Source organism: Centropristis striata, chromosome 4 (assembly GCF_030273125.1).
Source record: "Centropristis striata isolate RG_2023a ecotype Rhode Island chromosome 4, C.striata_1.0, whole genome shotgun sequence".
In the NCBI taxonomy this organism is placed as follows: domain Eukaryota; kingdom Metazoa; phylum Chordata; class Actinopteri; order Perciformes; family Serranidae; genus Centropristis; species Centropristis striata.
In genome coordinates, this window is record NC_081520.1 from 36,669,841 (window position 1) to 36,687,197 (window position 17,357).

At 37.6% G+C, this 17,357-nt stretch overlaps 1 protein-coding gene across 1 annotated transcript in view; it reads left to right on the plus strand.

Annotated features, from left to right (window-relative positions):
• The first annotated feature begins 1,286 nt into the window (after positions 1 to 1,286).
• The window catches only part of vps53 (VPS53 subunit of GARP complex), a 35,721-nt gene continuing 19,650 nt past the window's right edge, over positions 1,287 to 17,357 (plus strand). The window contains exons 1-10 of the mRNA XM_059331685.1: positions 1,287 to 1,405; positions 2,501 to 2,581; positions 4,928 to 4,977; positions 5,072 to 5,138; positions 11,706 to 11,792; positions 12,287 to 12,402; positions 13,020 to 13,139; positions 16,491 to 16,569; positions 16,708 to 16,851; positions 17,086 to 17,228. Coding sequence (XP_059187668.1) covers positions 1,319 to 1,405; positions 2,501 to 2,581; positions 4,928 to 4,977; positions 5,072 to 5,138; positions 11,706 to 11,792; positions 12,287 to 12,402; positions 13,020 to 13,139; positions 16,491 to 16,569; positions 16,708 to 16,851; positions 17,086 to 17,228 — 974 coding nt within the window. The 5' untranslated portion in view covers positions 1,287 to 1,318. The remainder of the gene's footprint in view (positions 1,406 to 2,500; positions 2,582 to 4,927; positions 4,978 to 5,071; positions 5,139 to 11,705; positions 11,793 to 12,286; positions 12,403 to 13,019; positions 13,140 to 16,490; positions 16,570 to 16,707; positions 16,852 to 17,085; positions 17,229 to 17,357) is intronic.

Sequence of the window (17,357 nt, forward strand, 5' to 3'; positions counted from 1 at the left end):
GGGCAATGATGAGGTTTGTGGTCAGACAATGTGAGAAGAGGTTGAAAGGCTGTGTGAAATTTAATTAAAGTATTCAGAGAAGGATTTTCATCACCTCAGCTCAAACAGGACTTTAACAGATGATGAATGAACAAGTGATCAGATACTTTTTCTGTGTTTGATTTAATTTCCTGTAACTATTACGGACTTTTGTTTAAAACAGAAACAGAATTAATTATAATATTCATCACTCATTGATTATCTTGTCAACTAATAATGTATCATCAGGTGATATATGAACCTATATATTTGTCGTATTTACCACTTTGTTGGATCAATCGTGCATTTTCAAGAGGGTGCAATGATCTGAGTCGGAGAGGAAATTTGCAGCTATTGTCAGGCAGGAAAAGGATGCAGGAGAATGAGGAAGTTTTTTTGTTTTTGTTTTGTTTTTCTTAGGGAACCGTGAATTTATTCCAGAAAAGGCCAACATGGCCAAGACAAAAACATTTTCTATCCCTAACACTAAAGGTGAAAAATAACATAAACAATAAAACATATGGCTCATTTGGAGTTTTGACATTTTAGTACTAAAGACACAACTCAAAAAGGTACAAATAAAAAGGTTTAAAAAAAAAGACATGTTTTCAACAGTTTTTTAAAGTTCAAAAAGTAACTCACTAACTCACTCACGTTGTTGTTTCCTGGCCCGGACATCATTGGAGCATGCTCAGCAGCCATGCTGGGATGAGGAAGGACAAGTGTTTTTTTTTGTGTGTGTGTGTGTGTGTGTGTGTGTGTGTGTTTTAAAACATCAATCAACTCTAAAACTTATAATAACATCAATATTGTGAATTCAGAGCAGTTAAAATAAAATAAAAATAAATAAATACAAAAATAAATAGACAAAATAAAATACATATAAAACAGTCTAAATGTTGTTTTCAATAAGGGGGATTCAAATTAGTTTTAACTGTTCATTTCAGTGGGAACATTTTTCAAGATATCATATAATTTTTGTGCCTTTGTTATTGTTAGAGATTTTAAGTACAATTTGAATTAATTCATGAAGACAATAAATATGGGGGATAATTTCATAACTCTACTCATAACACTTCTTTTGCAAAAGCATACCGAAAGTGACATCGTCTCTAGAGATAGCAGCTGGAAATAATATGATTATTTTTTTTTGTTTAAGAAGGACAAGTGTTTGTAGGTAACCCAGTGCTCAGGTTAAACTCTGATTTCCGACAGCCCTGAAGGCACCATTTCTCTAACGCCGGTATCCCAGAAGCCTCTTCACCAGGAAGTGGAATGCCGGAGAGGTTTTGTTTTGACAATGATGGAGGAGGAAGAGTTTGAACTTGCTGAGGATTTGGAGGCTATTTTGCACCTAACACCGGAGGTGCAGCTAGCCATTGAACAGGTAAACCTTTCATCTCGTTGCTATTGCATTTAAAAAGAAACCATTGTTGCTGGTCTTGCTACTAAACCAGTTGTTAAACTAGCAGGCTAACTGGATGTGGCTGTGCTGTATTACGACTGTTAGCTATCAAACATTGATTCTCCCACTATATTTACACGGTTTAGCCCAAGGAAATGTTGTCAGATTGTTTACACATTGCGGCCACGTTAAAAACCAGCTGGAAATAATGCGTGACATATGTTTACAAAGCCGTCTTTGTCTTTTACTCTTCGGTGATTGTCGTCCATTGCGCCTGTAATTAAACAGCTTGAATATCGTCACCCTGTTAAAATAATCGCCTTACTCATTTTTTTCAAGTTTTGCAGGAAACACAAACAACTAACATATGACATTTATTGATCATTTCACTCATGTAACAAAGGATGGCTATTGGCATAGTAATAACACTGTGTGTAAATTATGTAACTTAAGAGAAATAAATGACTTAGGCAATTTTTTTGAACATGCTTTTGTGACTTAAGCAAGATATGGTAACACTTTATTTTGAAAGTGTCTACATAAGAGTCACACAAGCCTGTCAGAAACATGACATGACAAGTATCATGAGCATTAATGTTACTTCAAAGTGTCGTTAATGGTCATGACACATCTCATGTCATGTTTATCACACGCTCATGTCGCTCTTATGTAGACACCTTCAAAATAAAGTGTTACCATATCTTGCTTAAGTCACAAAGGCATGTTCAAAGAAACTGCCTAAGTCACATTTCATTTTGACTTAGGCATAGTAAATCCGCTTAAGTCACACACTTGACATAGGCCATTATCTTAAAGGGGTAAAATCACATGATCTGATCAACTGAGGATGTAGGCGTCATGAGGAGATGATTTAGGCAAAAAAAAATGACATATTTTATTATTTTAACAGTGTGACGATATGCGGCAATGACAGGCTGAAAACAGCTGAATAACGCTACAAGGCATCACCAGTTTGCATGTTGAAGTCATCATTATACAGCATCAAATATTTGAGTGTAGCTGACGTCGACAGCCATGACAGTGTGACTGAACGCCGAGTGTATCTTGTGTACTAAGGTTTTTCCCAGCCAGGACCCGCTGGACAGAGCAGACTTCAATGCTGTGGAGTACATCAACACACTGTTCCCCACCGAGCAGGTACAGTACAGTGACACATCCTGCAGACATACTGAGTGCTTACAGATATTTATTATAGTGGGGGGTCAGTCGATAGCTCTATGAAACACAAGTGGATTGACTGTTACTGTTAGGAACAAAAAAAACATCATAAAGAATCCCCTTAAAACTATTTAACAGCAGCACCACATAATACAGCACTGTTTGTTCCACCAGACAGTTTACTTCACTGCTTTATTTGCACTCTGTTTACATACAACCACATTAGGCCTATATTGGGCCTTCTGTATTTTTTTCTATATTATATATGTCATATACCAATTATATATTTAAATATATCTATTCATTGATGTTCATACTACTACATGCAACAAGCTATTTAACCTATTTTGCATGCTAAAATATATTTTCTCCAATGTGCAATGTCTGCAAAAATGCAAAGTTCCTTTAGGAAACAAACAACCACAAAAAATATGTAATAATAAATGCCAAATAGCAGAAATGTATGTATATAATGTGTATATAATGTATATATCTTATTTTTTATATTCTTTATTCTGTCTTCTATATCTATGTGTCTGTACCTTGTGCTGCTGTGACAACTAAATTTCCCCACAACGAGATAAATAAAGTCATATCTTATTTTATCTTACTGAGGGGAAAATAGAAATAAGACATAAATGAAATATTAATAAGATAAGCCAATCATTTGTGTCATTAACCTCCAGTAAATAATTTTTTAAATCATAAATTTCCCAAATTTATCAAGCTTGTTTTTTGAAAAAATGCTTTTCTTTTTGAGAGTATAGTGAAAAGTCATCGCTTCCAGCAACTTGGAAATTCCACAGATTTTTTTTTTTTTTTCAACTACAGGCAATACATTGCTTGCCCTCCAAAAAGTGAACATCGAGAAGGGGCTTTACTTAACAGAGTTTGAGGTCATAAAATCATCAGAAGAAGTAAATATTCAGAATATGTGGTTACCAATAATCTTTCCATTAGGATGCAGGACCTTTCTCCAAAAACTGATTATCTGCAGGCATTCCCAACAGTAGACATTTTTAATGATAACAATAAACATTTTTTCACAAAATAAAATGCAGCTCAAAGTGCTTTACAGTGGGGAAAAACAATAACACAGCCATTAAAGAACAAAAACATGTTGAGCAATAAAATATTTAGTACTTATTACATTACATTAAAAATGTAAAAAATATATTGACGTGTCAAAATAGGGAAAAAAGTGTCACGTATACTGTAACATTAACAACGGCCCTGTTCTATTTAGGTTTCCCAGTCAGCCATGACAGTGAAACAGCTCATTCAGCCATCACTGTAACATGTCTGTTGCATGTAAAAAAAAAAATCTTACATGAAAAACACCAGTTGATCTTTGATTTATTAAATACATACTGTGCTTTATAAACCAAAGAAGTTACATAGATTAGACCTCTTTATATGTGCATGGATGAACATTCAATATTTTATTTTATAGGAACAATACAGGCAACCAATAAAACCAAGAGGAATTTATTGTAACACATGTAACATATAAAGTTGTTCCCTAATTTTTATGAGGTTATCAAGGTGAAACAACTAAACAAACAAACTGATATCAGATAAGGAATGAAAAACAAGTGAACAGAACAGATTTATGCATATGTTAACATGCACATTGTGCAGATGTCTGTGAGGGTGTATGTATACGTATGTGTATACATATGCGATCATGTGTGTATTGTGATTCTTTTGACTGTGTTGCACTATAAACTTTATCTTAAGAGATTGCAGTATAGTTCATATGTATACAGTACATGTCTATATGTATACTCCATCTCCATAAGGGGTCACTGTAACCCTGTGGTTTGTATTCATATATGTAGGACTTCTAGTTGTGTGCATGCATGTTCCCTTTGGGTTTTGTGTAAAATAATTCAACAGATAAGGGCTCACACCTGCCCTGCATTTCACATTCAAGATATAATCGAAGAGATTTGTATAATTTGAAGTTTTGTGCTTGTTCAATGGTATTAATAATAATACACTTTATTTTTAGCACGTTTAAAAACAGACAAACAAACAAAGCAGTGGTGGTAGCAAGACGCCCAGAGGGAAATATAACAACAGAAAACAGAACCGTTCAGCATAACAAAAGCAATACACCTCAGGGTAAAATTTAAAAACAAGACCTAACAAAATAAATGCTGCAGTATGTGGGTGTTTTGTGTAAAATATAGGGTCAAAAGTGCAACACATGAGCAGCTGGATAAACTTCCAGAAAGTTATAATAAAGAGTATAACTGATTGAAAAGAGTACTTTCTCTATTTGTGTGGTTGCTTCATGTTCATCCATCTTTGTGTCCTCAGTCTTTGGCTAATATTGATGATGTGGTAAACAAGATCCGTCTCAAGATCCGGTGAGTTCATGTCAATGACTTGATAACACATTTCTCTTTAACACTTTTTTTTTGTATTTTACCCTTACTCTGAATTACTGTCATTTTGTGATAGGCGCCTGGATGACAACATCAGGACTGTGGTGAGGGGCCAGACCAATGTGGGCCAGGATGGCAGACAGGTGAGTTGATCTTTAGGTCATATAGGGACATTCTGCAGCACCAAGACAAACATGATCAACTTTAAATTTGTTTTTTCTGGTAATGTGGCTTGGAAAAAAAACCATTATTCTTTTATTTTAGTTATATGTCAGATTTTACGAAGTGCTGAATTCTATTATTTTGTTATGGTGATGGAGGTAGTGCACCAGTATACAGTATTGTTCCTCACACATCGTGTTATAAAAGCAGCATTTGAAACTTGCATGTTCTAATAGAAGATATGGGGGAGATTTACAACCGCTTTTGTGTATTTTCTATACAAACCACAAGGGCTATTGTAACTTGTGGCATTCAAAACAACATCCTGAAGTTAGAATAGTGCCACTGGTTGCTCCCAACCCAGAAAAACATGTTCTTCCCGCTCGCCTGCTCTTTCCTCTCTCCACATTGCTTCCATGGAAAAGGACAAGATGACTCAGAACCATTCCCACTGCTCCAACTACCCCTCTTTACGGAAAACACGTCTGGGAAATAGATTCCCGTATGTAAATACTTAGATTTCTTTTAAACCCAGGCTTTTGAGTCTTTGCCTTCTTCTTGTGGGAGCATGACGGAAAAGAACAGCCCCTGCTGATTTGATCCAGGTCCTCTCGCTGTCAAAGAGTTGCGGCTTGAAGGGAACGTGACACCTGACGGGCGAGCCGCGTATGTTCTGACCAGCTGACATGATTAGGTGTGCGCTGTCGTCAGGGTGTCTGGCCTGGTGGCCCTGTCTTTCCTAATTAGCTACCGTTTGGTAGCGGAAACGCTCCAAATCCCCTCCAGACCAATAACATTATACAGTCACACACAATAATTTTAGTTTGTTTTTCCAACCCCACAGTGCCATTCCAACATTTCCAGAGGGAAAAAATCCTTTCTGCAGACGGAAAGATGGAGAGGTGTTCATTTCAACATGGCGATTGAAACATAAAGACGGCAATAGAATAAAACCAACATCATCAGCAATTTAGTCATTTCTGCTGTTGACTGAACTCTCACCGAGCTAAATGCAATCCGCAGCTTGAAACCTTAGAAGGTAACATTTATGGAGAAGGATGGAGAGACAGGAGGAGAGACAAAGTGGAGGAGGTCTGGGGAATGATTTCTCTTGTGTGTTTTTTCTGTAGGGAGTCAGACAGTTGTATGCTGCAGGACTGAGAGTGTGGAAATGTGATTCTCTCAGTGGTCAGGCCATGGCGGCTAATAGAGCTGATATTTAATGTGGCGATGGCTGTGTTACTTGGCAACAAAAAAATCTTTGCATTTGTGAAAAAAACCCATCAGTACTGAAATGTCTACTGTATCACATGAAGAGCGATACATAGGCACATGGCCCCACAAGCCAAAATGGTGACAGTATGATTGACTGTAATACATGGTGTCCAGTGGCAGAGAGACAGACTCGGTTATAATGACATGAACTCCGTCATTAACCAGAAATTATGGCAGTGCTCATACGCGGCTCATTGAGAATAGTCCAGACTAATCCCCCTAAACCTGCATCATTTCATGTGGTAGAAATATTGCAAATGTTATTTCCTAAAGTGCTGAAGATTAGGGCTCCTCACCAGTCAAACACACAAAATGTACAAAACTCTACACAAAAATTATCTGGATCTGGTTGTAGTTTGCCAGCCGAGAAATTCCTACCACACATGATGTTGCACGGTATTTCCACATCTCAGAATCCAAGCATTAAAGAAAGGGGTGTTGTGCTTGTATTTTTTTTATTTATTTTATACTTAAAAATTGTATTTGGCCACCAGACATTACACAAGCACCACACACTGTTTATACAACAAGCTTTCTGTTTTAAAACAACAGGCGGAAAAGGAGGAGAAAGAAAATATAAATAAATACAATTATTATTATTATTATTATTATTTTAAATAAACTTAAAATAATATAAATAAATGATAACAAAAAAATATATAAATAAATAATAATATTTTTTATAAAAGAGCATACACCAGAGATACATTTTCAAATCATTTTAACTCATTTAAGTTTTTTTCCCCCCTCATATTCACAAACTTTAAAGTTTTTTTAACAGTAATTAATCTTGATCCATCAAACTATTCCAAGCTGGGTCACGGAATATAAGGGAATCAGGCCTGGAAAGTCTTTGAATTTGATGTTAAAGAAGGTGTGAGAACCCTATTTTTGGTTGGAATCTAAATATTGATGTCTAAGCTTAAATATCTCATTAAGCAGGCTGAACATTTGTTACCAGTTACCGCCATTCACATTAAGTTGAACTTGCTGCTTGCATGGTTGGCAACCTGGTATTTGCGTTTTACTTTCTGTGTTTGTGCTCTCTTTATATGCCCATTTTGGTATAGAGAGGAGCTGCATTAGAAAATCCAGTGTTGGGTGGTCTTCCTATAGAAAGGGCATTAATGTAAATATTTAATGTTGGCTCAAAAAAAGACTGTTCACAGCTTGTTTTAGCTTCCATGCTTTCATCTTCTTAGAGCTCTGTCTTATATGCTCTAAACTGTCTAATTTGTGGTGTCTATAACCTTCTTTTCTGTATTTATATTTCTTAAAAGAAGATAAAAAATGCTTCACACTGTTGATTCTATCAGCCTGTGCTGTGTTTGGTGACTGCCTAAATCTGACTATGGCATCACCTGCAAACACCAACTGTGCCAACATGTTGTGTTGCTTTATGAAGAAGAAATCGAACATATTTTACTTCTATTTATACTTGTAAAAAATGCATTAGAAAGTGGTACTTTTTTTATGGCTCACTGTCAGTTTCAGCCTTGACAGAACAGTTGTTTTAACGAAGAAGTGTTTCTATACAAAACACTTCATGAGCTTCTCTTGTCTCTCTCGAAAAGTTTACACGAAGCTCAGGCAGTGATCCAGTTGTTAAAATAACTCTGTTTGCTTGATCAGATTTATTGTATTTGGCTCTAAACTCAGAAGTGCTGTTTAATATACCATCTACTTTACAAAGTTACACTGATGTCTGTCAGAGGAAGGAGGAGTGAAGTACACCCCAAGCCTGTTCAAACTGCTTTTTTTAACTCTATATTACCGCCTACGTACTGTACGTCTTGGAACCTGTGCCGCTTATTGCATGTTAGAGGATACGTCGGTGTGCATGTGCGTGTTTGTGTGAGAGCAGATAACATCTCGGGCATGGAGGCGCCTGCTGGGCAGTGTTCTCTCTCTGCTTTCCTCAAGGCTAAATACAGGAAATGAGCGCTAGGAAGCGAGCCAGATTGACTCAGCTGAGTCTGCATGAGCGACAATCGCAGCCTTGGAGGGTCTGGCCTCTTCTAACTGCACTTTGTTTGCTCAAGAACTCCTCCAGGGAACCTCTTTAAAGATTCAGTGGCGCTCCCTTCCTCCTCACTCTGAGATCAAAGAGTAATCACATAACCTGCATGCATTTTTCCAATTCATTTATCCAATCATCATACAACCAAAGGGCTGTTTGAAGAATAAAAAGAAAGAAAGATGCATGCAAGCAAGCAAGCTAGAGTCGGCTTCTGCTCATCTTTGTTAAACAAGAGTTCCTCTCTGTCTGCCTCAATGGCACATTGTCTTAACAGGGATATATATATTTTACACAGAGTAGATGAAGTTTACGCTTAGTTCAGGAATATCAAAGGGATATTTCAGATTATTAGAATAGTTTTTTTCTTTTTCTTTTTTAATATAAATGTTTTTATTCATTCGACAGGCAAAAGTACATACAGTGAGAAATAAAGACTTTTTTTCTTTTTCCAAAACAAAAAACAACCCCTTTTCCCCTCCTCCCCCCTCCCAGTCCTACATAGTCTTGTTACAAATCAGAGAAAATTAGAAATAATACACATCCTTCTTTTTTACCATGAGCAGATAGAAAAATAAATGAGTACATGAAAAACAACAACATACAGAGATACAGCATTAGATAGATTATTTGAATAGTTTGTATGAGGTACTTTTTTGATTGTCGGTGTGTTACCTACAGCAGATGGCAGTCGGTGCGTCCCCAGTTTAGAGAAGCAGGCAGGAGTACCAGCACATCTGTGGACGTGGGCAAAACATATTTCAGACACCGAAAGAAAGAAAGAATGAAAGAAAGCAATTTCCTTTTAAGTGTACACTACATTTGAATATTTTCACTGCATTATCTTGCAGACAGACAGCCCTTTTCTATGTTTATTTGGGGAAAACTGAAGCCCGCCAAACTTCTGTGTTCTGTAAGCTAAAACTGATTTTTGTTGTCAAATGATCTGGTGGCTTTTAAGTGATATAATGGCTACAGTTCCCTGCCAAAAAGATGTCTGACGGAAATGTAAAGAGGTGAAAATATTCTTCATATAGTGTATACTTAAACTCATATTGATTTTTTTTATTTTAGGCGAAAATTTGTTTTGATGCAGCAATACACTGCTTAGCTTTTTGTCTCAGTTCTGCCTCTCCACACTCAGGGCGTGAATAAGTATCTCATACAACCCCGCTTCTAAAAACCCAACCATCCCATTAACCCATTGAAGCCTGGACAGCGGATACGTCGTTTTGTAGTATTTGTATAAGCTCTCAAATACTTTTAGAATTTCATTTCTATCTGCTACAGAGGCTGAAAAATCTATTATTTAGTAGAAGCGTTGACACTTCTGTTGAATTTCCAGAAAAACTTCAGGTTTTAGGGGCTTATTTTAAAATCGCCCAGAGGTTTTACAGACGTTTCAGGCCTCAATGGGTTAAGGTTAAAACTCCCCTTGCAGAGATAACATCAGCTTTGTTTTGTTGTGATCTTTTTGACCTGATCACATGTTGTCGCCTTGACCTTGATTGTGTCTATACGACACTGTCACCAAGTGCTACTCTTTGGCTACACTCGGGAAGGGAAATTAATCCTCTGCTGTCAGTGCAAGCTGTATTTATGTTTGTGCGTGTGTACATGTGCACAGTTTTGTGTGTTTGCTCAGTCGCCGATTCTTAGAGGTGCTTGTAAAAGTGGTAAATTCCTTGCACAGCTGGTGCCGGCTGTTAGCATTCCTCGTGTACATGTGCCCGTGTGTGTGTGTGAATCCGAGGAGAGTCAAAGTTGCATCGCAGCATCGAGCCAAGTGAAGCCAATTACCTTGGCATCAGATGTCGGAGCACAATCTCTGTTTGGGACCATCAAAGAACAGCTGCCATGTCAGATGATGGTGAAATATTAGAATAGCACGTTAACCATCTTACAATTCTAACTGTCTAATGTTATCTAATCCGGTCTGGCTTTATAGGCTGTTAAAACTGCTAATAATCTCTTTAGCCTTCATAGTGACAGCCTTTATGCAGAGATTAGCCTCATGGCTCATGTGTCAAACCAAGACCTATCAATGTCAGATATCAAGATAGCTCGCCAATTAGACAGCAATTAGTCTGTATTACAGAACTGGGAACAGGCATAAGCAGGATATTTTTTCACATGGAGCAAAGCCAGTGGTGAGCGCGGATAAGGAAATATCCATGGAAATTGGCACACAGTTAGTCCACACACCGCACTGCTACTCACAATAAAGTATTATTACTGTAGCATATTTTTTTCTACGAAGGTTTATGTTTTATGTATGGAATGATACATTTGATTTATAGCAAATAAAAAATAAATCAATTTTAGCATCAGCTGCTGACTGGGTGTCTCTGCCCATGAATTTGTGGATGAAAGAAAATCCAGACAGTCCATTTTGTTTCAGATCTTTTACTTCCAGCAGGAACCAGAAGGCAGTTTAATGTGTCATTTGCAATGAATGCACAGTACAGGCTGTTAGTTTAATAAAGAAAAAGAAAGTTTAGTAATAAGGGATAAAGATGAAATAATTTATGAGCTAAAGACACACCTGTATTGCATCTCATGTAGAAGCAACAAATGGCAGATTACTTTTTTATTATTTTCTGACCAACTGCAGATTAGGGCTGGGCGATATGGACCAAAACTCATACCTCTGTATTTTTGGCAGAATGGTGATATACGATATATATTAGTATTTTAAACAACATGTGCAGTGTTTAGTTTTAACTCAATGTCGCAAGTAATTATCATCAACCCTTTTATTTAAAGACTTTATCATATTCAGAACTTTCCACCTTTTGAAGCAATTTGCTTGCAGCATGTTTTGCAAAAGAAATTGTGTTGCTCTTCATCTGCAATACGAAATACCTCCAAATTACAGAACCATTGTTTTGTTTGTTTTTCTTAGGAACTAGCTCTGGGTCTTTATCAACCAGCACCATGTCCACCATGTCTTTTTGAAAAGTTTGTTGTGTTGCGTGGAGAAAAAAAAAAGAGTGTGAGCAGCAGAGAATGCTCTGTGCCTGTCGTGCGCAGAGAGGAGAAAACAGCTTTATCGAAGAAAATTGAAGAGTTTTTTTATTTTTTATTTAAATGTAATTTTAAAAAAATATATAAATGTATGTATTAAATTTTATTCTAACAAATACATACAAATACAAATTAATCCAAATCCAGACATACGGGGGTGATTTTTACACAGCAGTTGTAAAATGTGCCTTTTCTGTATGTTTCATGTTGCTCTTTTTCTTTTTGGCAGGCTTTGGAAGAGGCCCAGATTGCCATCCAGCAGCTCTTTGGCAAAATAAAAGACATTAAGGACAAGGCAGAGAAGTCTGAACAAATGGTTTGTACACACACACACACACACACGCACACACGCGCACACACACACACACACAAAAGGTGGCTTGTTGAAGTTAATCAGGGACGTGACCCGAGCACAGGAGAGATACACCCTTACACCCTGTATCCTTCTGTTACAATAGAGGACAGTGGTGAGAGTTATTTAAAGTCGAGGTAATGCTCCTACCATGTGTCTGTCTGTTGTGTGTGTGTGTGTGTGTGTGTGTGTGTGTGTGTGTGTCAGAGGAAGGCCAGTAGGCTGGGTGCGAGAGGGGTGAGTTTGGCAAGCAGACCCTCCCTCAGGAGGCATGTAGGAGCAATTATTTCTCAAACCAGTGGGTGTGTCGTTCATCAAGTTCTATTTCTCTTTGTCCTTTCACCCCATCGAGTGAAAAACACACATTTTTTTTTTCTTCTTCCTTTCCCATCTTTAACTGTCTCCTTTGTTCCATGCTATATGACCACCCTGTCTGACGTGTTCCACTTCCTGCACAGGTCAAGGAGATTACGAGGGACATAAAGCAGTTGGACCATGCCAAGCGCCACCTAACTACATCCATCACCACCCTCAACCACCTGCACATGTTGGCAGGGGGCGTCGACTCTTTAGAGTGGGTACAATCCAATTTAACAGATCAGACCAAAGAGTTTTTCCCTAAAAACTATTCAAACAAAATAAAGAATTTGGGATTAAGTTGTGATTTGCACTCTTAATATTAGGATAAAGGATTAGTTGCTTCCAGTTTAAGGCAGGTGTTGTTTCAAAACTTGTATAACCCTCAGACTTTTGGCTAAATAATAAGTTTCATTGCAATGCATTCTGTTTTCAGTAGTGTTGGGTTAAAGCAGTTTATGTATATTAAAGAAACATCGGATTAAACTGCAAAGGATGTGAAAATCACATAGAATTTCATAATTTTTCAGGTGGGTGGAATTATAAACATACTATGCAATCCCTATAAGGCCCCTAATCATTTTAATCTGTAATATCCATATCCCTGTGTATTCTGTATGCTATTTTTGAAAGGAGAGTGGGTGGTTATCTCACCTATCGTGTGTTAGGAAATAATTAACACCTCTGAGAGATATACATGGAGACTGATGCATTAATGACATGATTACAGAGGTGTGTGATGTAATCACATGACAACTTTAGCGCAGAGAATATGAAGATAAATCTTTTCTTCATGTTAGAATAGAAATAATTCATATCTGTGTTTTGTTCCAGAGCCATGACCAGAAAGAGGCAGTACGGCGAGGTGGCCAACCTGCTGCAGGGAGTTGTCAATGTGCTTGAACATTTCCACAAGTATATGGGCATACCCCAGATCAGACAGCTTTCTGAGAGGTAACTAATATTCACACACTAACATGCACACCAAGGTTATTATAGTTAACGAAAACTAACAAAATAACGAAAACTAGAATTGAAAAAACATTTTCGTTAACTGAAATAAAAATAATAAGTTTTTTAACAAAAAAAAACAAAACTAGCTAAAACTATAGTGAAAATGTCCTTAGTTTTCGTCTTTGACAACTTTTTTCATACATAAACCTTTTTGGTTGATATGAAATCTATTTCATCTATCTGGTTTTATGACTTAGTAAATTTATTGGGGCTGAGATGGATCAGACAAAGGAAATAAAGGCAACATTTATTGTGACCTTATTGAATCTGGCACCCAAAAAATACCCCATTACAAAAAACTAACACTAAAACTAATAAAAACTACACTAAAACTAAGCATTTTCCAAAAAATAAAACTAATCAAAACTAGCAAACTCACTCTAAAAACTAATTAAAACTAACTGAATTTGAAAACAAAAATTGACAACGAAATTAAAACTAAAACTAATGAAAAATCCAAAACTATTATAACCTTGATGCACACACATGCATACCACTTATCTACGATGTGTGATGCACATATGGTTATTTCTTTACATATTTACAGACACACTTTCTGTTCGGCCGCATTGAACGCTGAGTGGTTTGGTGCCTTGCTCAAGCTCACTTTGGCTGTTGGTATAGCAGCGTAGCGTTAAGAACAGCTCGTTTCCAGTAGCCAGTTCAGAGCCAGGTCTCCTCTTACAGCTGAAATATTCCACAGCTCGTCAGCTGAACTGTTGAAAAGCGGTTAAAGTATTTGGCTGGAGGTATTTCGCGTATTACATCCTGTTTATGGAGATATTCACACACATGCACGCACAACCCCCCCCCCCCCCACACACACACACACACAGGAAGGAAACACTGAATAGGGTCCAGTTATGCCAGAATTTGTTCCATTGTGAGAGATGAGGGGCATACTTTTCTGAGGGTGTGTTTGTTTCTCCATGCATGTGCTTCCACTTGTGTGTGTGTGTGCAGACGATGCATTTATAACAATCTGCAGTTGAGTTACATGACAATCAATCTAACAGTTTAATTTTTAATTAATAGTACATGTAGGAATGTTTGTTTGCTCTGAAAAGTCTTGCAAATATCTGAATGTGGTATTTAATCTAAACACACAAGCGCTCACAGAGAACAAAGTGCATTGTTATACAGTTGTTTCCCACAGTCCTGGCTGATTACGATCCCATTTTTACTATTATTTTCCAAGAACATTAGAATCAATTTGGGACATATTGGTCAAGCTGATGTTCACGTTCAAAGCAGCCCCGGTCCCTGAAAAGAAAAAAAGTCGACCTTGTGTTCTGTTTTGACTGAGGTGTGGCAGACCGTGCTCATACCAAACAACAGCTGCGTGGAAGAAGTGACTCTGCTGGAGGAACAGATGATAGGAGAGACGCAGGGAAGGGGGAGAGTTAATAGAACGTATAAAGAAAAAAAAAAGAAAGACCTCTCTGTGACAAACGTGGGCAGACTAACGCATGAGCCACAAAAATACTGCAGAAAACAGAAGGCAAACACTGGCAGGATGAAGGATCAGGTCCCAGAATTGCAGACAGACAGAAAAGAAGCTAAGGAATGCTTCAGAGCAGCACTGTTCACAATATAACCATTTTTGAAAAGTTGATTAATTAATGAATAAAAGACTACACATTTCTAGGGAATTCGGAAATCAAATATGAAGCAAAAGACTAGACCTACTTTCAATGGGTAAGATGTAAACTATCTCGTGAGGCAAGTTGAGGGTATTTTGAGTAAATTATTTCTTCTATAATGAAATTAAATACAATTTTTTTTATTTTATTTTATCAAACAATTGTATTATTTATATTATATTGTACATGTATAAGTGGGTGATAGTAGCATGACTATTATAAATAAATATCATATTATATTATAAATATTACATATTATAAATATTATAAATAAATATCATATACTATAAACATCAAATCTCTCAAATATCAGATCTGATTAGATTCAAAGGATGTTTTGTGTCAATTAGGGTTGCGAAGGGGTGGAATATTTTCAGTAAATTTCCAGAAACTTTCCATTGGAAGTAGAGCTAGAGAATTTTGGAAATATTCCTAACTTAAACTTTCCATGGCATAAATTCCCACTAATTGCCATGAAAAAGGTTCCAACTTTGAAAATTTCCGGAATTTTTAAACCCTAGTGACACTGCAGAATATAACCGTATACTAAAGTAGGCTAAAAGAAAACAATTTCTAATTTTGACAAACAAGTGCACCGAATTTTTCCAGCTCTAAAAAGTAAAGAGAAAAGAAATTATAAGACAGTTCAGAAATTTAATGACTGTGAAAATTCGACAGGGTAACAGTCTAAATGGATATTATAGCCCGCATCTGACATTTCTCTACTCCTGCTTTCACTTCTTTAATCCAGTGAAAGAAATTGGCCCTTTGTCCTGACAGTACTCTGAGCCATGACTAAATAGAGTCAGTGCAGCTGTCACCTTTGAACAGGATTAACTTTAACTATTGTTTAATAAGGATTTTTCTTGTCATCGCTTAATGCTTTTCTCACTGTTTCAACTACACTGACTGTAACGGTCCAGCTGACAGGCAGCGAGACAGAATGTTTGGCTTTGTCGCACTATTGTAAATACTGTGTATAAAGCACGCATTACTGGTAGAAAAGCAGCCACAGACTGGACACAGTCAGACCTGCTGCTCTTTTTGATATCAGTTTATCGAGAGTGTGAGACACAGCTGAAACAGGAGCTGTGGAGCAGTGTGTGTGATTAGAGTCTCAGTAGCTGACCAGACAGAGGGGGGATAGTTGGATAATGTAGCCGACAGCGAGCACTTGGAACGAAGGCTACCAGTTCAGTTGCCATCCATCTGTGATACTATCTCTGCACCCTCTCTGTTGATTCTGGATGGTTGTCATGGCTTTGGGTGCTGTCCTTGGTTAACCCGGCCTGGATGCCTTCGGGTGAACACAGACTGTCCGAGGACACGACAGACTCTGATTGTCCAAGTAGACCTCATTATATAAGCGCTTCTCGACCACTTTTTGAGTTTTCAAAAGATTTTACACGGTTATGGGATTTAATAGTGGGTGCTGTGGAATAATTAAACCAGGTATCTTTTCACTGGCTGTTAGCCATAAAAAGTCTTTGCCAGAGTTTCTCGGGAGCCAAAATATTCAAGCCTTCAAGGAGGCTAAAGTCTGTTGTATATTGGAGGCTTCCATGTGAAATTGCCACCATTCCAATTTTACATTTGACTAAGTGGCAATGAGTAATTTCATGTCATTGGTTTTTTAAATCCTTTCTAGAGTAAAGGCAGCACAGAGTGAGTTGGGGACTCAGATCCTGGCAGATTTTGAAGAAGCCTTCCCCTCTCAAGGCTCCAAGGTAAATATGTTGTATGGAGTCTGGATTTTCATATTTATTAAGTTTTTGTTTTAATGTATTACTTTGGGACAAATTAATTCAATGTTGTGTCTGCTCCTGTACAAAACTTTGTGTCACACTTTATTTTTAACCATCCAGAGACCAGGTGGGCCCAGTAACGTGCTGAGAGATGCCTGTCTGGTGGCCAACGTGCTGGATCCACGCATCAAACAGGAGATCATTAAAAAGTTCATCAGGCAGCACCTCTCAGAGTACCTGGTGTTATTCCAGGAAAACCAAGATGTGAGTTTGAATTCCATAGTGTACAACATCATATCCAATTTTCAGTTAATGCATAAAGTGGCTTTACATAGTTCAGATCATATTCACTGCCTACACAGCTCTCAACGTGGCTAGCAGCAAACCGTGCTAACACCACCATGAACAGTCCTAAAAATAGCAACAACAGCTGTGTACAGCCTCTTTTATTGAAAAAGGTGGTATTTAGGTATTAATGTGAAGCTACCTGTTGCGCAGGTTGCATGGCTTGACAAGATCGATCGGCGCTACGCCTGGATCAAACGGCAGCTGGTGGACTATGAGGAGAAGTATGGACGAATGTTTCCGGAGGAGTGGTGCATGACGGAGCGTATTGCTGTGGAGTTCTGTCACATCACCAGGTAAACGCACCCCACAACTTCCAGGCCTGAAAATTATAGCCAGTGTGGACGTCCCTAAAACCTGCATTCTTTCTAACAGCCAGCAGGGGGCGACTCCACTGGTTACAATAAGAAGTCTGATTGTATGAA